At 37.5% G+C, this 25,256-nt stretch overlaps 1 protein-coding gene across 1 annotated transcript; it reads left to right on the top strand.

The window, feature by feature from the left end:
* Window positions 1–2,590: 2,590 nt before the first annotated feature.
* LOC127426744 (cytochrome P450 26A1-like) lies at window positions 2,591–5,773 on the top strand. The gene is made up of 7 exons (XM_051673750.1): window positions 2,591–2,823; window positions 3,007–3,231; window positions 3,336–3,617; window positions 3,717–3,872; window positions 3,978–4,112; window positions 4,205–4,357; window positions 5,117–5,773. The coding sequence occupies exons 1-7, from the start codon at window positions 2,635–2,637 to the stop codon at window positions 5,456–5,458; spliced, it is 1,482 nt and encodes a 493-aa protein (XP_051529710.1). The 5' UTR covers window positions 2,591–2,634; the 3' UTR covers window positions 5,459–5,773.
* Window positions 5,774–25,256: the final 19,483 nt, after the last annotated feature.

The raw sequence follows: 25,256 nt of genomic DNA, 5'->3' as shown, positions 1-25,256 counted from the left end.
CTCTCCAGTCTCTGCCTGTGCTCCCGACCACAGAGGTCATTCCCCAGTCTCTGCCTTTACTCTCTACCATGGGAGTCTCTTCCCAGCCTTCCATGGCTCTTAGCCCCGAGCCTCCCACGGCCTCTTCCCTCGAGCCTCCCAAGACTCCGTCCTCTGCGGCTTCGCCCCTCGTGGCTCCGCCTTCCATGGCTTCGTCTCTCACGCCTCCGCCCCCAGAGTCTTCCACGGCTCCGCCGGCCTTCGTCGAGCCTCTCCCGGCTCTGCCTGCCTCCATCGACCCTTCCTTGGCTCTGCCCTCTGTCTCCTACTGCTCTGCTCTCAATCCCTGGATCTCCCCCTCCTACTGCTCAGCCCATTCCACCACGCTATCCCCTACCTGTGTCTCAAAACCCCAGTCCTCCTGTGACTCTGCCAGCTCCTCCGATTCCTCCCCTCGAGACCCAAATCCTCCATCCTCCTGTGGCTCCGTCTCTGGACCCATCTCCGGCTCCGCCATCGAGACCTCAAGTCCCTGCCCTGCGGCCGCCTCCTGACCCAGTCCCTGCCCTGCGGCTGCCACCCCCCAGGCCTACTGTTCATCCTTGGATCCTTCCTCACCTTCTGCGTCACCCTAGCCTCATCTGTCTTTGGGGTGCCAGGAGTCGCCCTTTAAGGGGGGGGGTAGGGTAATGTCACAGTTATTCACCAATCTATTCTGTGGACTCTAGTTCCCCTGGACTACACTTCCCATAATGCACTGCCATCTGTTCCCAATCCTCACCTGTTCTCCGTTCCCTCAGCACCTTTGTGTATAAATACCCTCCAGTTTTGTTCAGTTCTTGTATTGTTACGTTGTGAAGTGTTTCGCTGTGTAATGTTAGCCTGTTTAGCTTTGTTTATTCCACTCCAGCCATTATTAAAGGATTTAAAGTGTTTGCACCTGCATCACCTTTCTTCCACTCCTTGAACCAATGGTACAGCTGCTGTGAATAAGGTCTATGGGTTTTGTCTTCAGAAAGACACTTCTGAAGTGTCTCACTTTGCGTCATGTCTCACTAGTTTCCATAAGGGTGTTTTTAGGACGCTGTGTCAGGTTAAACGTAGTTTCAAACTGAAAACGTGCCTCGATCCTTGTTACTGAAATTATCTACGGGTCAAGGGGCATAATTATTTTTAATACAACTAATCACACTATATGAACTTTAAATCATCCCTAATTTGTCTATTTTAAAATTATTTGGAACAAAAAATAAGAATACATTTAAATATATAAAACAATATTCCTTTTGGAAATCTAACATTCAAACTTTCCTCCAGTGAACTATACTTGAACTTAAAGTTGAATTACTCTTGGCTCAGGCTCAAAGAGTTTATTAGGGTAGTTAAAACATTTCACACACCGCTACGATTCTTACGAGGGAAACGCGGCCTCGTAATTGCACAAATTCACAAATAAGGCCGAGTTTGAAGGTTCACTTAGGGCATTTGGCACAGTCGAGTCATGCTGAAGAATAAATATGGCAATGGTCATGTAATGGCTTAACATTTGAATGCGTTGCTTACATAGACTCATGCCTAAAATACCGTCCAACACAGATACGTCATGCGTGAGTTGTGCCCGTCCCATCACAGAGGATGAAAGGTGAAATGCCGGGCGGGCACACACACACAGGAAAAAATGAAGACGGGGAAAATTGGAGCCATCCTTTCTTTTTAACTGACTGACTTCCCAGCTTGTTTTCTCCACGTTATGGCTGTCGTAAAAACAGTCATTCCGAATGCTGTGGGTGTTTAATCTTCATGTACCGATAACCTTGCTCTGCTCCGTCACTTTCGAAACTGACCCGGGTTTGAACCCGCTGTGAGACAATCATATTTATGATAACACTGCACACTCCGCTCTACTTTTACTGAGGCCACGAAAACACACATCAATGACACTGTTACAGGTTAAAGTCTAAAATGAGTTCATCCAGCACCACAGTCCTGAGAATCAAATCAATCAAAACTTATTTGAGATGATGGATTAGAGTGGCAGACAGACAGATGTGTAAACAAATTTTGACATTGTATTTTTTCTTTACATGATATTGTTATTCAGCTGTACATGTTTAGGCAACCTGACTAACCTGTTTAAGCACAGAATGATCATTAAAGACCCCCACGCCTCGAGAGCGAGATAAAAAGAGGGACATTTAAGGGATTTAAAATGTAAACGTGGCGCTTCACAGTTTTTAAGCTCCTCAATTAAATCCTCTTCGGCATCTCTGATGGCTCACAAGCCCAGAGTAATGAGTGTAAACGACGGGAATATTCGCAACAAAGGAGCCTCGGATGCTTTCTTTTGTGTCGGGGGAATTAACACCTTTTCAAAGTGAAATCTCAGGATTGTCTGCCTGCTACAGGAGGTGGTATTAAAATGCGCCTATAACAAATGGCTCAGAGTTTGGAGCGGCTTCTTCTGCCCCGTGGGCGGTGCCAGATGACACCACAATTAAAGATGAACTTTGTGTGAACTAATTTATCTGAGGAAGGTAACAGGAGGAGACCTGCGCTCACTGGATATATAAGAGCGCACCAGTCCTGAGACTCGCAGGCTGTGCGTAAAGACGCGACTTCTCCAAAGGGTCGTCGGCGATCGTTGCGCGCTTCAGAATGGGTCTGTACACTCTCATAGTGACATTTCTCTGCACGATCGTGCTCCCGGTTTTACTCTTTCTCGCAGCGGTGAAATTGTGGGAGAAGTTAATGATTCGGCGTGCTGATCCGAGCTGTGGCAGCCCGCTGCCGCCGGGTACCATGGGCTTGCCGTTCATTGGAGAAACGCTTCAGCTGATCCTCCAGGTAAATATAGAAGAACTGAACTTTAAGTTGTACTTTTTGGAAATGCAACGCGCAAAATATTTCGCACAGATGTTTTAATATCGGATGCAATAATATTGGACTTAATATGGACTCTTTCATTGTTTAATTTGTTTATTCGTATCTTGTAACTGATTCCAATAACAATTTTCCTTATACCGACAGAGACGAAAATTCCTCCGAATGAAACGCCAAAAATACGGATGCATCTATAAGACGCACCTCTTTGGCAACCCAACTGTCAGGGTGATGGGTGCCGATAATGTTAGGCAGATTCTGCTTGGTGAACACAAACTGGTCTCTGTTCAGTGGCCAGCATCAGTCAGGACTATACTGGGCTCAGATACCCTCTCCAATGTCCATGGTACACAGCATAAAAATAAGAAAAAGGTAAGCACGCACTGTTATTCTCTTAAACTTGGCTTCAACTTTACCCTTTTGTGTTAAAATGAGATAAAACAGAGATGAACTGATTGTATAAATGTTCGGTTTAGGCAATCATGAGAGCGTTCTCAAGAGATGCTCTCGAGCACTACATCCCATTGATCCAACAAGAGGTGAAGAGTGCCATACATGACTGGCTGCTGAGAGATACATGTGTGCTGATTTACCCGGAGATGAAATGCCTCATGTTCCGCATCGCCATGAGAATTCTGCTTGGTTTCGAGCCTGAGCAGATCAAGACGGATGAGCAAGAACTGGTGGAAGCTTTTGAAGGAATGATCAAAAACTTGTTCTCCCTCCCTATCGATGTTCCCTTCAGCGGCTTGTACAGGGTAAGCTATATTGACCATTTTTTAAGAGGCAAAGTTGCTGTGTGACAAATTTTAAACCCCAAGTGAATATTAAATAGCAATGTACCCTTTGTTTGGCAGGGTCTGAGAGCACGAAATTTCATTCATTCTAAAATCGAAGAGAACATCAGGAAGAAAATTCAGGATGATGACAACAAAAACGAGCAAAAGCACAAAGATGCTCTTCAACTGTTGATTGAGAACAGCAGGAAAAGCGATGAGCCCTTCAGTTTACAGGTAATGGTTTCCCTATGAAGCTTGTCTGATAGTATTTTATGTCCAAAAGCAAAGCAATAACCATCAAGAGCAAAGCATTAATGACGTCCCCCCCCCCCCCCCCAGGCAATGAAAGAAGCGGCTACTGAGCTTCTCTTTGGAGGTCATGAGACCACAGCCAGCACTGCAACCTCACTGGTAATGTTCTTGGGTCTGAATTCAGAGGTGGTGCAGAAAGTTAGAGAGGAGCTTCAGGAGAAGGTATGATCCAAAAAAATTCAGTTCTTTCAGTTCAGTTCTTCTAAACTTGATGGCAATATGTGGGGCTAATGTAAAAATATGTTTATATGCAGGCTGAAATGGGCATCTATTCACCGGGAAAGACCTTAAGCATGGAGCTTTTGGAACAACTTAAGTACACTGGATGTGTGATTAAAGAAACCCTCAGACTAAACCCCCCCGTACCTGGAGGTTTCAGAGTGGCACTCAAAACTTTTGAACTTAATGTAAGTTGAAATTTAAGCAATTAATATCATAGTATAGTTGATGTGTTACATGTCCATGGACTTTTAATCAAGATCAAGACTTTAGATGTAAAAATGTATGTGAACGTATAAGGGAAAGTGTATGTTTTACCATTTCTTTTGAGGTTTTTTTTGGCATTTTTTTACCAACTTCCTTTTAATAGTTCATTTGTAAGTCTTTTTCAGTAGTTCACCAATTTATTTAGTCTTGTGGTCTGACAAATTAAATTTCTAAATTAAAAACAATACATATATTTCATGTAGTTTCTCAACCTATACATAAATCTATTATATAGCCATTTATAAACATACATGTGTATATATAGAGAATTTTGGTTCATATATTTGAAGATATAAAAAAATTCCACCAGTATTTGGGAAAATGATACATATATGAAAACTGCCATTTTTGTAGTATTTTGAAATATATTTTATACAAGTATGTGGCATTTTTGTATCAGTCAAAACTATCTATGCAACATATATTTCATATATCAGTTTTGCATATATTGCCACATCAGATTTCTGAATGGGAATAAATAAAAGGTTAAGCTGCATGCATTACAACAACAAAAGTATTAAGATGCGTTACAATAGTTTAGAAGGTGAATTGAATGTCACTTAAAAAAAATGTATCTGTACACCCCAAATATTAAATGTAATATCACAATACTCTGTATGATGGTATAATCGGCACAAATTGTTACCTTTTTACATCCCATGATAATTCTTTTATTTCAGGGTTACCAGATACCTAAAGGGTGGAATGTCATTTACAGCATTTGTGACACGCATGACGTTGCAGATGTGTTCCCGGACAAAGATGAGTTCCAGCCAGAGAGGTTCATGGGCAAAGGCCTGGAAGACTCCAACTCCAGGTTTAACTACATCCCCTTTGGAGGTGGCTCCAGGATGTGTGTGGGCAAAGAGTTTGCCAAAGTGTTACTCAAGATCTTTTTAGTTGAGCTGACACAGCAATGCAACTGGATTCTCTTGAATGGATCCCCAACAATGAAAACTGGCCCAACTGTTTACCCAGTGGACAATCTCCCCACTAAGTTCAGTAGCAATGTCAGAAATTAGCCCATGCAGGAAATGAGTTCTGAACTAACAACATGAGCTTTGTACATATACAATATATATTTTTAGATGAGCTGTCATGTACTTGACATTTATATTTTGTTTATATGAAAGATGTGTATACAAGTCTATTCAAGAGCGTGAAAATGAGAGCACTACTTTTTCATGGATCACTGCAATTCTGTAAAGTGCCTGTGATGTACATTTGTAATGTAGATGTGTTATATATATATAGCTTTTTGTACTGTATGCAACTTATTTAATGTACTCTTTATTGTATGGGTTTTATTTAATAAAAGATGTCCTATAAAGTTTAAACATACTTTGTTCTTTCATTACTGGTATCAGTTAATGCTATTTATAACATATGGCATGCAAATTCACACTCTTGTGGAAGCATATGTTTATTTTAAGATGGAAAGTTCTGGTTAATGCCCTGATTCTTTCTCTTACAATGGATGGAATTAATTCAATAGGCAAGTAGACAATTAGACAAACATTCACAACCAAACAGCTCAGTAGATGGATGTAGATCTATGCTTAGATAAATGAGGGCGTATATAGCCACAAGATTTAAATATTATACGTTAACATGATTTTAGTGATAAAATCACTTACAAACCTTATCAGTGTTAAGAATGTCCAATATTACAACTATATACCCTATAATCCCAATTTTGCATATAATTTTACACAGACAAGGTTAGTAAGCAATTTTATCACACTAAAATTATGTTTACATGTATAATGTTTACATCTCGTGGCTATATTTTTGAATCAATGTGTTTGAATTTTAGTGTTTAAGGATATTGATCTTGTTTTGCACCAAAAGCTATCGTATCAATTTAAAAGACATTAATTTAACTGCTTGAATTGAATCGATGACGTTTATGCTGGCTGTCAGTGTTTTTTGGAGCTTTAAAAGAGAAATCTCCATTCACTTGCATTTTAAGGACCTACTGAGCTGAGATATTTTTCTATTTTTCTTCAAATGTGTTCTGCTGATGAAAGAAAGTCATACACACCTGGGATATCATGAGGGTGAGTAAATAATGAGAGACTTTTCATTTTTGGGTGAACTATCCCTTTAATAAATGAGGGGCATTATCAACATTATGCCATAAATACTGTTGATTGAGCTTAATTTGTATTTAATCCAGAATATTCCTTTAACCTTTCTAAGATAAAACTGTGTTAAAACACCACTGTCCAATGTCCAATTTAAAATCTCGGTCCTGAAGCAAAAACCCTTACAGTACAGTCAGCTACATTATGGCCTTACCTCTTCTCACAAATCTCATTATAATGCAGGATGGCTATTCTAATGACCCCCATAGGCATCCCATGTAGGCTTTGCACAAATGCATTACCCCAGGTGGGGGCCCATCTCCCAGCACACAGGGGTCATGTGGACAGGACTTGTCCTTGTGTGACACAGCAAGGGAGACGAGGCAAGGTGCTGGCAGATTCCTCTACGGGCCGTTTTTCTGCTGATTTACATGTGTCCCGCTGCAGGCCTGACACCTTTATGTTCAGCCGCCCTATCACTGCAGGTCCAGGCCTTGGGAGAGTTGCAGCTGAACTTTTCCTCCCATCACCTTATAAAGATGTCTGCCTGGCCTATTCTTTGACATCTAGGGGTGACAACAAAGTTTTAATCACAGAGCCATTTTTTCTCTAAATTTGTGCGTATATGCAGATAGCAGCAACCAAATGAAAGAGGCTTGTTTTTATTCACTCCCTCAAACCGAACACAGCGTTGAGTAAATCAGTGTAGTTGCGGCATAAGTTTTCCCTCAGTGAACACTGCACTGTTTGTTATTTAGCATAAGGGAAAAGGACAAAGGAAGCATTTTCAGCCAAGTTGTCTTCTTCTTGCTTTTTTTATTATTTGGATTTGAAAGTAAACTAAACTTTGAAAATAGATCAAAAGTCGTCATCACAATGCTAGAGTGTTGGAGGTGGTTTCGGTTTCTAGGGTGTTCTAAATGTTTTTAAGTGTGTTGCTATCCAGTTTTTAGGGTGTGTGTCGAGTTACAAACCAAAGTTTTATACTTTGGTTTAGGGATTTGTTCAAATAAATAGTAAAAAAGATGCTTGCTTTGGCAATTATGACTAATAAAAAAGGGAGAAAAAAGCTGTCTTCATAACTATTCACAAATTATTAAAAATAATTGCATACATCTGGTCTCTAAGTGATGTGTACATTAAAAATGTTTTGAAAAGGTTTGTAAAAAAAATTTATATATTCATTTTGGGTATAAATTGTGAGAACAGTGTTGGGGAGTAGTAAACTAAAAGTAGCGATGCTACTAACTTAACTACATTTTTCAGTAGCGTGAGTCCTGACAGTAGCTCAGTTATTTTCACAATAGTGTAGCTTTTCCAGTAACGAGCTACATTTTTCAATGAGATGCTCTAAAGCATCACAAAACATGCAGTCACACAGCACGCAGCAATGGAGCCGAAAAGTTATCAAATGTTGTAACCCTATTTATTAACCATTATAAATATTAACTATGATTTTACTATAGTAATAGTAAACTTAACTGTGGTAACCTTGTTTCTTTGATTGAAATTATGGTTTTACTGTAATATTTTAGTAACCATGACTGTAGTAACCATGTTTTGTTTGTTTGTTTGTTTGTTTGTTTTCCGGTAACCATTGTTTTACTACAGTAAAACTGTAGCATCCAGTTACATAGTTTTAATATATTAATGTTGTAGTAACCAACCAAGGGGAACCATGCTTAATTTTGTGGTTAATATAATTTTACTACAAATATCATGATTAAACTATGATTACTGTAGTAAAAACCATGGTTATTTTATGGAAGGGGAAAAAATAACCATAATTAAATTCAAACTAATGGGTGATATTATTGAATTTTGTGATCAATTTGAATATCACCTGATTGTAATATTTTCTTCTTTAAATAGCTTTAAAGAAGTTAGTTTCTTTTTGTTACACTCAAAAAATATATATATTTTGCCTATTTTTAAGATTTACAAATTTCAATTTCATAACAAAATTCCATCAAATAGAATTTTGTTTAACAAAATTAAATTAATATATCTAAAAATATTTAGAAATTTTAATTTTATTAAAGATTACTCAATTCGATTTGGTGGAATTTTGTTTTAAATTAAAATGCGTAAATCTTAATGAGTAAAGCGTGTAGTAGCTTGTTGTGTAGCTAACTACTTTTAAACTACTGACTGTAGTTTAACTACCTAAAGTTATGTGTAGCTTGTATCTTGGGAAGTTACAGGTTCAAAGAAGCTTCGCCAACACATGCATAAACTTGAATGAAGAGCTCAGATCAAACAGATACTATTTAATTATGAGTCTTGAAATGACTAGAAGTTTTGTATGTCCTTGAAAGTAATAAGATTCATGAAAATGAACATTTTAAAATAAAAATTTTAACTCAATCAGACCTTAGCCATCTCGAAGAAGTGGCTGTTTACACCATAAACAGAGACTTCTTTATTTAAATGTACTCCGCAGTATAACAAGGGAAGTGTTAAAGAAGCAAAGATCTCTTTCACTGTGAGTGATATGGCTGCTAACACTGAAGTGAAAATGACTCTTTCATTACCAGGAGGGTCAACGAGAACATTTCTAACAGCATTTACACGTCTGCTGCCCTCTTGCCCTATATCAGACTTTCCAGATCAATCGGATTACCTATTAGCAGCCCATTGCTATTATTTATAATCAAGTGGGGGCTTTTCACGGGTCCCTAGGGTCAGGAAAAGTTCAGTCATTTACAAAAAGAGGTATGACCTCACAGGGGCATTAATTTATCCATTTCACATGAGTTTAAAGTTTTGCAGGTCTGTTTTAGTACCACTGATGATGATGAAAATTAGTTTTCGAATAGCTTGCACAAATCAATAGCCAATTGTACAAGAAAATAATTAAATAAACATGCGATCTAGTTAAGAATAATGCCATGAATGATGCCTCAAATCAGGCGGCTTGATGAGGAGCAGTGTTGGGTGAAATCGAATTACTTTGAAGTAAAAAAAGTAGTGCAACGCATTACATTTTAAATTCTTATAATCAAATTACAGTTAGACTTTCAATAAAGTTAAATACTTTACAGTACATAACTTGGGTTACACATTTTCAAAATTATATTATAAATGCAGAATATGTTTAAAACATTAAATATGTAAAACAAATTATTTTCATATCATATGTACGTCTGGTTGCATTTCTGTGAGTGCTGAAGGGTGTGCGCCTCCTATCGCGACAATGAATAAGGAGAATATTAAGATATTTTTTGGAATTAGTATTACTAATTTTTTCAGTTAAGTAATCAGCAAAGTAATGATTACAATTGTCGAGAGGTAATTAATAATTTGTAATGGATTACTTTTTTTGAGTAACTTACCCAACACTGTTAAGGAGGGGTGTGCTTTTACTTTTCTAAGCAATCAGGCGATTAAACAGGCTAAAGGAGTATCAGCATGAGTAAACCTGGCTGTGATCATACATAATGAAGGATTTTTTTTTGAGAGAGAGAGCAAAGTGTTTACACGCTGACAGTTGAACAGGCGGCTTTACTCTGGTCAGACAAACATGTCTCAGGTTTCGGAGAGCACCAGTAAAGTGAACAATAAGCATGCACCATTTAGTCCTTGGAATAACAGGAGGCCATCAATGATAGCATCCAACAATTGAAAACAAATTCCCTAAATCTTCTGAAAAGAAGGCCCCATTCCAGCCTTGGCAGTTAGGTATCAGGAGCCTATTGAGAGTGATAATGATTTATTGATTTACCTGTGGCTTTCAGGTTAAGTTGCACAACCCTCACCCATTAGTGATGCTGATTTGACTTCATATTCAGTAGTGTTGGGGAAGCTACTGTGAAACTGCAGCTCCCAAGCTACATGCTGCTAATAATTTAAAGTAGTTCAAGCTACAGTTCACAAGCTGTTTAAGTTGGTAATACCATTCCAGTTAGTATATAGGCATAACCATCATAATATAATTCATTTTTGCAGTCAGCGCAGTGTTTATCAGGCACAAAAACATTAAGGATCTCAATCAAGGAAACAACTATAAAAGATCAATTTACATTAAATACAACTAATATAAATTAGAAAACATCCCTAATTTATATAGGCCTAACTGTGTATAACTGTTCAGTACAAAAGAATTTCACTAAAAGATGTAAAATATACCTGTACTGGGACCTGAAGCGGTAAATCTATTTTTGTTTTCTTCTTCAAATCTGGTTCATTCAAATGAATCGTACAAACTAAAATGAATTGGATTCCCAATGCTAAATATGAAAAAGAGGACAGTTAGAAATTGTGAACCCTAAATTAATCTTGGTAACAAAACTTTGGGTAACACTTTAAATAATTTTTTACTTTGTTAAAGGTTTATAAAGGGGTTCATAATTGACTAATATGCCATTTACAAATAAATTGTAGGTAATAAATATGCAGTTATAACAGCGTGAATAAAAAAGAGACTTTCATGCAATACTTGCCAAATACTGAGCCATTTTACCTTACATATTACAAATGCTTAATAACTCTTATTCAACATTAATGACCTATGACAGTTTACCTTAATCTAAGGTTGGAAAACGTATGTGAACCCCATGGCCAATGACATCAACAAAAGCTAAATAGAGTCAGGAGTTGGCATACCTGGCATCCAGTTAATGAAACGAGATTGGAGGTGTGGGTTAGAGCTACTTTGACTTATAAAAAGCACTCAAACATTTTGAGTTTGCTAATCACAAGAAGCATCTGCTGATGTGGACCATGCCTCGCAAAAAAAAAAAAAAAAAAGATCTCAGAAGACCTACGATCAAGAATTGTTGCTGGAAAAGGTTACAAAGTTATCTCAGAGAGCTTAGATATTCATCTGTCCACAGTTAGACAAATTGTCTACAAATGGAGACAATTTTGTACTGTTGTTACTCACCCTAGAAGTGGCCATCCAGCCAAGATGACTCAAAGGGCACACCACAGAATTCTCGATGAGGTAAAAAAAGAACCCTAGAGTGACATCTAAAGACTTGAAGGAATCATTGGAACTGGTTAACATCTCGGTTCATGAGTCTGCTATATGTAAAACATTAAACAGGCGTGGTGGTGTGCAGGATACCACAATGGAAGATGCTGCTTTACAACAAAAACATTGCTGCATGCCTGAAGTTTGCCAAAGACCACCATGACACTCCACAATGCTACTGGGAAAATGTTTTGTGGACTGATGACACTAAGGTTGAATTGTTTGGCAAGAACACACAGCACTACGCATGGTGTAAAAAGGGCACCGCATACCAACATGGAAAAATCATCATAACGGTGAAGTATGGTGTAGGGAGCATCATGATTTGGGGCTGCTTTGCTGCTTCAGGGCCTGGACTGGTTGCCATCATTGGGGAAAAAATGAATTCCCAAGTTTATCAAGACATCCTATAGGATAATGTCAGGGTGGCTGTGTGCCAGCTGAAACTCAGCAGAAGCTGGGTGATGCAGCAGGACAATAACCCTAAACATCGAAATAAATCCACTACAGAATGGCTTCAAAAAAAAGAAAATCCACCTTTTGGAGTGGCCCAGTCAGAGCCCAGACCTTAACCCAATGGAGATGCTGTGGAATGACCTCAAGAGAGCCGTTCATAACAGACATCCTAAGAATATGGCTGAGCTGAAGCAGTTCTGTAAGGAAAAATGGTCCAAAATCCCTTCCGAACATTGTGCAAGTCTAATCCGCAGCTTCCGGAAATGCTTGGTTAAGGTTATTGCTGCCAAAGGATCGACCAGTTATTAAATCCAAGCGTTCACTTAATTTTTAATTTTTCCACAGCACTGTGAATGCTTTTTATTTTATTTTTATTTTTTTATTAACAATTTGTATTCATTCCATACAACAACTTAAATAAACATAACAGAAAATGTGGAATCAAATTATACAAAATAATAACCCTTGCCCCCAAACAATATTTTTGGCTCCAGCCAAATTGCATCCCCTAAGATTAACCTGTCTGCTTATCATAACACTGGCCAGGGCCCAATTCTTTATGTACTTATCCCCTATATTAATGACCGCCCCATTGCCTAAAACACAGAGTCTAGGGCAAAATGAAATTTGACTGCCCAACACGTCACACATAAAACTCCTCAACCAAAATTCTTGGATTTTTAACACACCACCAAAAAATATGGGTTGTGTGCCCATCTTCTGATTGGCATCACCAGCAGGTGGGTGTGTCTTTAAGACCAAGCCTATACAATCTAGAGGGGATCCAATAGAATTGATGTAAAATCTTAAATTGCATAAGGCACCCCTTTGCATTTCTAGATGTAGACTTGACATTTTTTAGAATCCTATCCCACACTCCCTCCTCCAATCCCAAGTTTAAATCTTTCTCCCATAATCTCTTGAGAGAAGCCGAAGCTCCGTCCCCCAGACTCTGAATTAGCAGGGAGTAATACACTGATGCCTCATGACCTTTTCCAAAAGCAGTAATCACCACTCCTAGAGTATCTGCCGCTTTAGGTGTATGCTACTCCCAAAAATAGAACAGAGCAGCTGTAAATGCCTAAAGAACTAAGACCTGGGAATCCCAAAATGTTGAACCATATTTTCAAAGGATCTCAACACTCCACTCTCATATAGGTCACTGAGCATATTAACCTCCCTCACAATCCACTCTGTCCAGCAGAAAGGGGACTTATTAATACATAATTTTGGGTTCAGTCATATGCTCGAGCCTACATTTAAATAAATGTCCATATTAAACACTCTGGACTCCTTTGTCCATACAGCGTGCAAATGATGACAGGGTGTAATTTAACTTCTCTGGTTAGATAGAAAGGCTTTGTAATGGCGAAATAGGGGCAAGAACTTCCTGTTCAATACAAAACCAGGGAGGGGCTCTCTCAGTTGGGAGCGACCAAATGAGCCAAATGCCTGAGACCGAATGCATAATAATAAAACAAAATCTTGAGTAGGCCTAGCCCACCTTTGTCCATTGGCCTATGTAACTTGCTATCAAATTGCTTGAAATAAGAGAGAGGGAAATCTATAGGGAGAGACTGTAGCAGGTAGTTGAATTTTGGAATACAGTTCATTTTAGAACAATAACCTTCCCAGTCATAGATGAATGTAATGAAGCCCACCTGCCCACATCGCTCAAAAACCTTTTTATTAAAGGGTCAAAATGAACTCTAACTAAATCACACAAATTTGCTGGGAATAAAATACCCAAATACTTAATGCCCTGTTTGGGCCACTGGAAGGCACCTGGCTGAAAAGCCGTTACTGGGCAGTATGCAGGGCAGGGCAGTACGCAGGGCAAGACCAATAGTAACAAGAACAATAAGGGGGAAAGAGGGCAACCCTGCTGGGTGCCCCTATTCAGAGTAAAACAATCTGAAATTAATCCATTCATTTGAACCGCCACTACCAGGTGTCTATAAAGTAACTTAATCCACCCAATAAAAGTATTCCCGAACCCATACATTTCCAAAATCTTAAAAAGATAATCCCATTTTACCATATCAAATGCTTTTTCGGCATCAAGTGAGATGGCAGCGACTGAATTCTGATCATTCGCCACTGCCCACATGACATTAATGAAACGTAACTCTTCTGATAACATTAGATCAGAAGAGTTACGGCCCCGAATAAACCCCACATGATCTATAAGAGATGTCATAACTTTACTTAATCGGTTAGCCAAAATTTTTGACAATATTTTAACATCTAGCTGGATCAGGAAAATTGGACAGTAACTCTTACACTCACTTGGATCTTTGTCCTTTTTAAGAATCAGACTGATCTGGGCTTGTGTCATGGTTGGCGGAAGCTTTCCATTCTTTAATGATTCTGTATAAACTTCTGGCAAAAGTAGATCCAATTCTGTAGCATAAGATCTAAAAAACTCAGCGGCAAAGCCATCTGGCCCGGAGCCTTGCCTGTAGGTAAGGCCTTAATTACACCAAACTCCTCCAAGGTTATCTCAGAACCAAGATAATTTTTTTGATCAGCCGTCTGTTTAGGAAGTTCTAATGGTTCCACAAAGTTTCTAATACCCTCATCAGTAGATGAAGACATGGAACTATAGAGATCAAGATATAATTCTTTAAAAGCATTATTAATATCAATGGCCGAGGTAAATATTTCACTCCCAGCAGATTTCACTGAGGGAATGGTAGAAAAAGATCTAGTCAGAGTTTTCCTGCTTTGTCCCCTGACTCAAAGTATGACTGTCTTGCCCTCCTATTCTATCTATTCTATTCTAGAGTATATCTTATGGACTGATGAAAAAAATGTACAGTCCCTCCCAGATGGGTTCATAAGTCTCCAAATATCTGTAAGACCAAGATTTTTACACAACCTGTGAAGCATCAATGTTGCTCTAGTGGGCTTGCACACTTTTGCTTCACTATGATCAAGGACTGAGTCCATCAAAAGATTAAAGTCTCCTCCCAATATTATATCATGAGGGGTGCCAGTGGCTTGCAACATCCCTTCAAAATCTATAAAAAAGCCCTGATCATCAATGTAAGGTGCATAAATATTAGCCAAAATAAAACTTTGCCCCTGAATTTCAGCTAAAACAAGAATGACTCTTCCTAATTTATCTTTAATCTGTTTGAGACATTTGAATTATAGAGGTTTACTTATCAGCGTAATGACTCCCCTGCTCTTATTTGAGCCAGCACTAAAGAAAACATGTCCACCCCATATGTCCAAATTTTTCAGGTACCTGCTAGGAAAGATGCGTTTCTTGAAGAAACACTATATCATATTTCTTATGCTTAAGAAGATAAATAACATTCCTTCTTTTTATGGGGTGCCCCAAACCATTCACATTCCACATGGAGAGAGACAATACACTCATATTAACATCTGACATTTTGACATATAAGAAAATATAGATTGTGTGTCAAAAACAAGATTATAAAGACCACATTCCAACATTAGTGCAACAATCAAAACCCGAACTTCCCCCAGAACCAAACAATCAGAAAAAAGAAATGTTCGCATTAACCCCGCGCACAACAGCGCCAACTGGTGTCCATCCCTCTAAACTCAAACAGTTCATGTACGCCTACGAGAACCCTCGCATCAGCTTTGCTGTCAGATTACTCAAGTCTGGTGTTTCTATAAAAATTTTGTGAGACAGAATTACACGGCAGAAGATAATCTATAAAACAAACTCTAGCCAATAGGCAGAATAAACACAAAGAGCGTGTAGATTCATCCACAAAACTGTTCTGAAGGTGTGTTACTCCATAAAACAAACTCCAGCCAATAGGAGGAATAAGCACAAAGAGCGTGCAAATTCATCCACAAAACTGTCCCGCAGGTGTGTTACTCCACAAAACAAACTCCAGCCGCTAGGTGGAACCAGCACAAAAAGAAAAAAAAAGGTGCTCAGTTTCCTCGAACAGTCAAGTGAATGTTCAGTAAGCCGGTCCACTCAGCTACAACGTGAGTACCACAAGATAACTTACTCACTCCATTGACTTTATGAAGGACATCGCTTGCTGTGAGCATGTAAATGTTTTATGGCCTTCCTTATCATCTATTCTCAATTTGGCCGGGAATGTCAGTGCAAAAGCAACCTTCCGTTGATGTAAAATTTTCTTGCATTCCTTGAATCGATCATGTTTCTCTCTTGTTGAGTTCGCAAAGTCTGGGAACAAGAAAATGCTGTGGTTTTTCCAAAAAAGCCTTCCTTCACAAGATCTTTATCAGATGATCTCAGAAATTTGGCCAGAATTGATCGGGGCCTGCCTCCCTCTGCAGCTCGCCGAGAAGGAACCCTGTGAGCTCGCTTGATTTCCAGCTTATGGCCTGTTATGTCAAGCAGATTCGGAAGGAGCTCATCCAGGAATTTCACCATATCCTGACCCTCTTCGGCCTCAGGAATTCCAACAGTACGGATGTTATTCCGCCGGCTATGGTTTTACATGTCCTCCAACTTCTCCCAGTCACGCTCCAAATCCACCTTGGTCACTAGCGGATTAGCAGATAATTCCCTCTCTGATAACTCCAGATAATCGATCTGTTCCTTGACATCCCCCCACTCTTGTAACCACATCGGTAAACTTCGCCTCCATGGCAGTGATCGATCGACGTATCACAACAAGATCCTCCAAGTCAGCAACGACCAGCATTGCCGACATGTTCAACATCTCTCGCCTCATTTCCCGCATCTCTCCAACTAAATTGACTCCCAGGCTCGGGGCCTGCTCGGAGGTGTCAGCTTGAGCAAGTAAGTGTCTTTTAATGTCTCCAGAGCCCGAGGATTCTGAATTATTTTCATATTGTCCTCCTAGATCAGTTATGGAACAGAGTGTATTGAATCTCACTGGTTTATGTCATTAATAGTGTTAAAACTAGCAAAGTGCGCAGAGCTCGCCGTTCACACATCCAATCCTCGCATGGTGTCACGTGACTCTCCGAACTGTGAATGTTTAATGGGATGTGTTCAATAAAGACATGAAAGATTATAATTGGTTTTGTGCTGTTAGCTTAAGCACATTGTGTTTGTCTATACTTGTGACTTTGATGAAGATGAGATCACATTTTATGACCAATTAATGCAGAACACCATCTAATTCCAAAGGGTTCACATATTTTTCTTGCCACTGTTTTTTTGCACTGTCACCCAAAACTCCTACTCCTACCCTCTTCAGAATTAAAAAAAAAAAAAAAAAAAATGATCTATCAAACATTTGAAAAAATGTAATTACTCAGAGTTAAAAAAAGAAGTAGTTTTTATAAAGAATAAACATATAATTGGGGGCCTGGTTAGCTCAGTGATAAAATACGCTGGCTACCACCCCTGGAGATCGCTAGCTCGCTAGTTAGAATCCCAGGGCGTGCTGAGTGACTCCAGCCAGGTCTCCTAAGCAACCAAATTGGCCCGGTTGCTAGGGAGGGTAGAGTCACATGGGGTAAATTCCTCGTGGTCGCTATAATGTGGTTCATTCTCGGTGGGGCGCGTGGTGAGTTGAGCGTGGTTGCCGTGGTGGATGGCGTGAAGCCTCCACACAGCTATGTCTCCATGGCAACGCGCTCAAATAGCCACGTGTCTTGACGGTCTCAGACACGGAGGCAACTGGGATTCGTCCTCCGCCACCCGGACTGAGGCGAATCACTACGTGACCACGAGGACTTAAAAGCACATTGGGAATTGGGCATTCCAAATTGGGAGAAAAAAAAAAGAATAAACATATAGATTTCATTTGGGTCTTTTTTTTTGACCCACACATGCATTTAAAGGGGATGAAGTTACATATGCGTTCTAGGGTTAATGGTCATCAGGCTTCATTATATATATATGATATATGCTGAGAATGAGCATGAAGACTTGAAAAGTGTTTTTGCAGAGGACTTTAGGGTAAGTTGGGACAGCACTTGGGGTGGCACCATTCTTTTGACATCAGTGTGACAAGGAAAGTGACAATACAACTGATTCAAGACATTTCAGTAATTAATTTAAATATAAAGCACACTGTAGCAAAATTACATAATCCCTTGTTTTAATCTTACTATAATAATCCATTTTATCTGTATAGTGACATAAATCATGAACTAGGGCATTTAATGTTTTTGATTAATAGAAGTATGAATAAGTGTATTTATTAAGCATTTATAACACGTAAGTTAAAACGCTCACTATTCGGTAAGTATTAGATGAAAGTTGCCATTTTTATGCATGTTGTTATAAATGCATATAGCAATTATTTATAATGCATTTGTAACTGACTTATTAGTCATCAATAAACCCCTTTATAAACCATTAACAAAGCGAAAATTAAAGTGTTACCAAACTTTGTTTAAATAATGGAAAATTGTAATATCATAAAAACAGACATTAATACTTTTTAGATAAATAATTTCTCAAACATTAGAAAGATGATTGTGTAACTTCAAGCTTGAAAATATTCAGATGTCATTTTCAATCATCTACAAAAACATCAATTATCCCAGCATTGAATCCACTTGTCTCCCAAGTAAGTTTGCTTTCGACATAGCTTTAAAACATCTCAAGACATCCAGACAAGATGTAAGTCAACCAATTGGGGGATCCTCTGAGGTGGGAAGTAATGATTGACTTTCTAAGAAAACATCTGCTATTATGGCATTCAGAAGGCAATATCTGACACACTTTTGAGGGCAAGTTCAAACAGTCCTCAGAGTTCATGCCTGACAGCCGCCTAAAGCAGCTCATTCTGAGGTTTGTGGTGTCTCTGTGTCCTATAATCAAATCTCAACGAACATACATTAGTGTCTAAGTGTCTAGTTTCAAATTTGCAACTTATCACCAACAGCAACAGAATATACTGCTGTCAATCACACTCTCTAAAACCTTATCAATGACTCAACCAGACTCCTGAAAGTTAATACATTTCTTTTGGTTCTTTTTCTCTTTTAAAGCCCTTTAAAATGTCAACTATTGAAGGATCGTTAACAAACAAATAAAAACATGTAATACCCAAAGTTAAAATATAATATCTAGCATATTATACACAAAGAATAAAATAAAAAATAGAAAAAAATAACAAATAAATAAATTAGAAAAAAAATATACATATATTTAAAATGTTTTTTACATTCATGCTATACTGACTAAAACAGAAGAACATGTCTTAATCATATTTCACCCCAAAATCAAAAGAAAGAAATAATAAATTATATTTTGCTTGAAGAAAATGAAGCCTACTTCAGGAGCACAATTTGTTTTGCATTGTGAATTTTTTTTAATGGCAGTTAAACACATTATCTTCTTTATTTCTCATTAGCATTATGGCCAAAAAAAAATATATTATTTAAATGTTACAGTATTCATACATCCTGGTAGTATTTGCTTCACTGCTTTTAATTTATGCTGATTTTAATGTATAATAACGAAGAAAAAAAAATCAAATGTAAAACATTCAGACTCATAATAATGAGAATTTGGGCAAAAATGTGCCTAAATGTCATGAAAATAATATCACACAAAATCTTGATGGTCTAAAAAAATAGGCTTCATTTTCATAATGCAAAATATAATTTCCTTTCCATTAGAGTCAGGGTTGGGAGGGTTACTTTTGAAATGTATTCCACTACAGATTACAGAATACATGCTGTAAAATGTAATTTGTAATGTATTCCGTTAGATTACTCAAGGTCAGTAACGTATTCTAAATACTTTGGATTACTTCTTCAGCACTGGTAGATTTTTTCACTTGTTTTGACTATAAAAACTCTGCCAGTACAGTAAGACAAAATACATGTTAAAAATACATTCTCTGAAAAACCGAAATATCTTATGCAGTGTTGTTTCTAAAACAAGATGAATCAAATTGATCTTGTTTTAAGAATTTTTAGATATTTTTACAGGAAAACAATACAAAAATTATTATCAAGAATATGATTTTTGCCCTAATATCAAAGGTCTTACTAGAAAAGAAGAAATTATGATCCAACGTGAATTTTCTTGATAAAAAATATGATCATGTCTGGTAACATGTGCATGTAAAATGGCTAGAAATAGCATTTTAACTTAGCATAAAGCTGACAATTTACACAAGGTTTGTTTCTATTTCTTCTGCTCCAAACTTACTTCAGACTTACTTCTCTGTCTGCTCGTATGAATGTAACACATCATAAGAAAGTGTTTCACCGCTGTTCAAACGCTCTTTGGATCGCATCATTTATATGTATAAATGTTTTCCATCTGATAGGACTAAATATTAAATGAAACAAATGACAATAAAATGCAAAGTAATCTCTTCAGTAATCAAAATACTTTTTGAATGTAACTGTATTCTAATTACCAATGATTTAAATTGTAACTGTAGTGGAATACAGTTACTTATATTTGTATTTTAAATACATATTCCTGTTACTTGTATTTCGTTACTCCCCAACCCTGCCTAGAGTAACACAGATTTCTGTGCAGAACAGCGAAACAAACGGTTGCAAAAGGTTGCATTGCCATTTTATACAAATGCCTATTATGTTGCTCATTTCTTTGAAAAGCTGTTTAAAATGTTGAAGAACTGAAGCATTGCATTTCAACACTGTTTTATCACCTGCACACTTCAAAAGTGGAACAGGTAACATGAAAATCCCATGAAGTCGTAAAAGCCCTTAAACAAGGCCAAACATCATACAGATACGATGTGGAAACCACTCCCATACCATATAAGTGTGAATGAATATGTGAAAGTGTCTTATTAGTCATAAATAGACGAGGCCTTCCTTACCTGGGTCAGAGGGCCTGTGTTGAGGGGGAAGTGTCTCATTGTGTTCGTCCTGACTGATGCCAGACAAGTTTCATTGCTATCTCATCCAAAGGACAGTAGCTGCACCTGTTAGATATTTATTTATCCCCATATATCTAACCGCTGCTCTAAACAACCACATTTGTTTTTAATATTTAACACCAAAAGAAAAAATGTGTGCATTTTAAGAGCGTTCCCATCATGTTTTTTTCTTCCACTCAGAATGACAAAAGCATTCCCTTTAGTGGGATGTAGGATTTCTTGAGACCTCAACTGTCTGTCTCTGAGTTGAGTGTAATCTCACTCTGGATCATTGAAGACTAACTCACTGAGATCAGCACAAACCCTCCGTCTGATGTCTGAAAGAAACCTGATGTGGTGGAGATCAGAGGTGAACTGTTTCAATGTTTCATTTCAATTCATGTGAATATAAATGATTTCTGTTCAGTTCTTGAACTGCTATTGAGAGAGGAAAAGTTAGATTCGTTTTTTTAATGTTATAAATATAAGACATATAATATAAGAATAAGATAATCACATGAGTTTCATTGGAACAGGTAGCTGCTGACTGATAAACACAGGGACATTGAATGAATATAAATGGCGCAGGGGTCTTGGAGTCAGATGTCTGACCTTAACTACCTAAGATATAAGTAGACACAAATGAGACAATGGTTGTAATACAGTATAGATTGTAAAATTAGTGTGAATAACATAGTTCAGACTGGTCTTGGTAGAATTTGATGAGAAATGAGTTCATATTATAGTCACTGACTTTTGATCGCACAAGACATTTGATTGAGACGTTGGTATGACCATCTTAAACACTGGAGGAGACACATGTGAGATCACGGTGAGAAGCAGGAGACTCTCTGTTTCATCCTCATTGATGTCTTGGAGAAATAATTGTGAAATTAAAGAGATATCTTTGGTGATTTTTGTTTCCTTTGGGATAAACCATTCTTACCCATGGCTCTAACTTGAAACTCCTTTTCACTGATAAGTAAAACACCTGATGTTCATGGTTTTTACCTCTTTTTTATTTTGTCATGTCCTCCCCTCCCTCGTCCTCATTCGTTTGGCCTGTACATGAACCCTTGCTGACTTTTTACCCTTCACTCCCTACCTGGTAACAGCACAAGCAGCTGTTTCTCTCTGACCTCATTGGGATGCACTGAAATGTGACTGAAATGAACCAAAGAACCAACAAAAGCAGTTCAAGATACACTGATATGATATACGATGTGAACAACCGTTTCAAATTGGTCAACTGTCGATTATAGTTTAGTTGTCATTATGCCAATGACAATATATATATATATATATATATATATATATATATATATATATATATATATATATATATATATATATATATAATGACCATTAAACTGCGCAGTTAACTGTTGACCTATTTCCTAGATAACTGTGCTAGTTTCATGACTCTGATGCAAATATCTCAAGTATTCTGTGAAAAATATGTGTCCTGTTCCATCATTACAGTGACCCAAATAAACATTGTTCTTAACTAAAAAAGGAAAGTCTTAGCTTTCTATTTATATAATTATTATGTTTCAATACCCCAAAAAATAACTCTTTGGCTTAACTTGATTCAGTCGTGGACAGTGGTTCCACATGTTTGAAATTAGTTTTCTAAAATAAAATGACTATGTAATCTCAACTCAAACATATCCTGTAAAGGGAACCTAATTGAATTGACTAAACACAATGAAATGAAACATTTCAAATACATTTATTTTATTTCTTTATTTACTGGCTAGTGATAATACATATTAGCATGCTATATACATGCTGGTGTGAAGCTCTACAGAGTGCAGATTGGTAACTAAGCTATAGTTAACACAGCAATTGCTCTAAACTGAAAGTATGTGCAACATGTACATGTCCTCAAGTTAAAGCTGCACTATGTAAGATTTTTTTGGTTAAAAATGAACAAATTTGATTGAGTACATAAAAAACCAGTGTTCAAAACAATGTTCTTACCTTACCCCCATTCACTACTGTGAGCTTATAAAACGTATTTGTATTTTGAGCTATCGGGTCCAATTTGGCACAAAATCGTTGGCTTATGACATCTTTGCATCATTACGTCATGTCCGTGAACATAGGACAGAAGAACCGGCTGTCTTTTTCCCATGTAAACAGTAGATGGCGGTAATGAACTGTTTTCGTTTGCGATTAGCCGTTAAATAGAAGAAAGAAACTACAGTTCAGTTAGTCACACTCACAGTTCAGGACAGCAATCTGGATGGATTTTTATCGTTTGGCGAAGTTTACCTGCTATAATGCTTAGATTTGTTGTCTGGTAGGGTTGTTGAAGCTAATATTGCTTGTATGAATCGAACATTTCTCGTGAGTTAACCGATCGCGATGTATCTACGTTGTCCGGTGAAGTTACTGTGACAGGTTTACTAATATTTATGACTTCTGAAATTGACTGTTAACTGTTATATTGCATTTTTAAGCATATTATTTTAATGTTTAATAAAGTATATTTTATCCCCATCATTATTGAATCCTTGTTTTATGTTTTTAGTTTACGGTATTATTGTGTGCATTGCATAGACATTCTATTGTAATATTACGGTTCACTTGCATTATCAACTGAGACTGTACAATATAATATAAAAATAATAAAGTCTTCAATTGAACTTGTATCAGCCATATCACGAGTATCAAGTGTTATACAATACAAACATTAAGAGTAGATAAAACACTTGAAAAATTATATTAAAATATACTGGCAGTGATTTAGTCCCCTGTTTTCTGTGTAAAAGCGCTTTGAGTGTAGTGTCAGAAAAGCGATACAAGTGTAAAATTCATTCATTCAAAATATGTAATAGCAAGTAATATTTCAGTTTTAAATGTTTAATCGTATAACATTATAATATCAACATGAAAATAGCACGTTATGACTCCGGCTCTGAATATCTCCAGTCATGATCACACACAGGCAAAGCTCTAATCATGATTCACCCGCACAGAAGAGCAGTGCCAAAACACGATTCACGTAAAGTGTTCTTCTGCAAATTGCTTACAATTTAAAATTTCAACCACAGAAGTCAATAGAGAGCATAAAGATACATAGTGCAGCATTAACCTCAAGCTCCACTGTTCACCATAATGGTAACCACCAAAAATCCAACATAACAGAGGCTCTTCTAAATCTCAACCTAACAAAATTTAAAGACTAACACATATCTCCTTTATATTCATCTTGCACAGAGACACATTAGATAAAACTTAATTTACATATATATATATATCCCAGTCTGTCCCAGTTTAACTCAGTTTAATTAAGTTCACTTGGTTACATGTATTTTTTGAGTAACATGAACAATGGAGGATTCTGTACACCTAACAATAGTAAAAGTAAATTATTTGAATGAACTCCAATCAGTTTAAATGATTGGGATCTAAGCATTTAAATTCTGAGGCTTTCTTTTTTACTTTAGCGCTCTCAAAATGTGTTTCTGGGTCAAAGTGACTCAAAATGATGGAACGGTCACATATAATGTATCTTTGATTAAACTGATTCCATTATAAAGAAATGAACTTTTCTGACTGTTGAGTACCATTAGATACACAGGGTCATGTTTCTTCATGAACAAATTGTTTTCTGAGGTCACATTACAGGGGTATTGCTCAAAGTCTGTGGTTCATTGATGGGTCTGTCCCAAAATTATTCATTTGTTTTTCCCACCACAAGAACAGTGTGCTTGAAACAGCTGCTATGAACTTTGAAAGCAAGTGAGTCAGACTGGCCCAGTTCATTGGGAGGGTAGAGGTGATGTAGAGCGTATGCCTGTGACATTTGTGTGCACGCACACACGCACGCACACACACAAACACACACACACATGCGAGCGTGTTGGTGCGGCCATCCTTATGAGGACTCTCCATAGACATAATCTTTTTTATATTGTACAAACTATAGATTCTATTCCCTAACCCTACCCCTAAACCTAACCCTCACAAAAAACGTTCTGCATTTTTACATTTTCAAAAAAACATCGTTTAGTATGTTTTTTAAGTTATTTGAATTATGGGGACACTATAAATGTCCTCATAAACCACATTTATCGCATAATACCCTTGTAATTACCAGTTTGTAACCTAAAAAAATGTCCTTGTAAACCACCCAACACACACACACACACACACACACACACACACAAACACACACATATGTCTATAAGCTGAAAGATTTACCTCTGTCTCTCCCATTACTACTGTAATAAGGAGCCAGCCATGGTCTTTCTTGTGATTGTGGCGTCACAAATGCAACTGGCAAACAATGAAAAAAAATGGTAAGCATAAGGGTAAGTACAATGTAGAATAAAAGTCTGAACCTTTATAAATTATAAAGTCTTGTGTAATATTGTAATAAATTTCTTGTTTGAGATTAGGAAACAAACTGGCCTGGTTTGGCTTCAGATAGGCTATTCCTAGAATGATTCCCAAATCATTAAGTGTCTGATAAAAGAAAACCCATATTTGTTATGGA

This window comes from Myxocyprinus asiaticus, chromosome 36 (genome assembly GCF_019703515.2).
Source record: "Myxocyprinus asiaticus isolate MX2 ecotype Aquarium Trade chromosome 36, UBuf_Myxa_2, whole genome shotgun sequence".
Classification (NCBI taxonomy): domain Eukaryota; kingdom Metazoa; phylum Chordata; class Actinopteri; order Cypriniformes; family Catostomidae; genus Myxocyprinus; species Myxocyprinus asiaticus.
The sequence above is the reverse complement of the archived record's forward strand: the minus strand, read 5'-3'. Positions and strand labels throughout refer to the sequence as shown.

What these genes read in the sequence shown, in the direction of transcription:
- LOC127426744 (XM_051673750.1), top strand. Translation starts at nt 2,635, where the DNA reads ATGGGTCTGTACACTCTCATAGTGACATTTCTCTGCACGATCGTGCTC. An exon ending in AGCATAAAAATAAGAAAAAG is followed by an intron (nt 3,232 to 3,335) that starts GTAAGCACGCAC and finishes TGTTCGGTTTAG; the next exon opens with GCAATCATGAGAGCGTTCTC. An exon ending in ATGAGCCCTTCAGTTTACAG is followed by an intron (nt 3,873 to 3,977) that starts GTAATGGTTTCC and finishes CCCCCCCCCCAG; the next exon opens with GCAATGAAAGAAGCGGCTAC.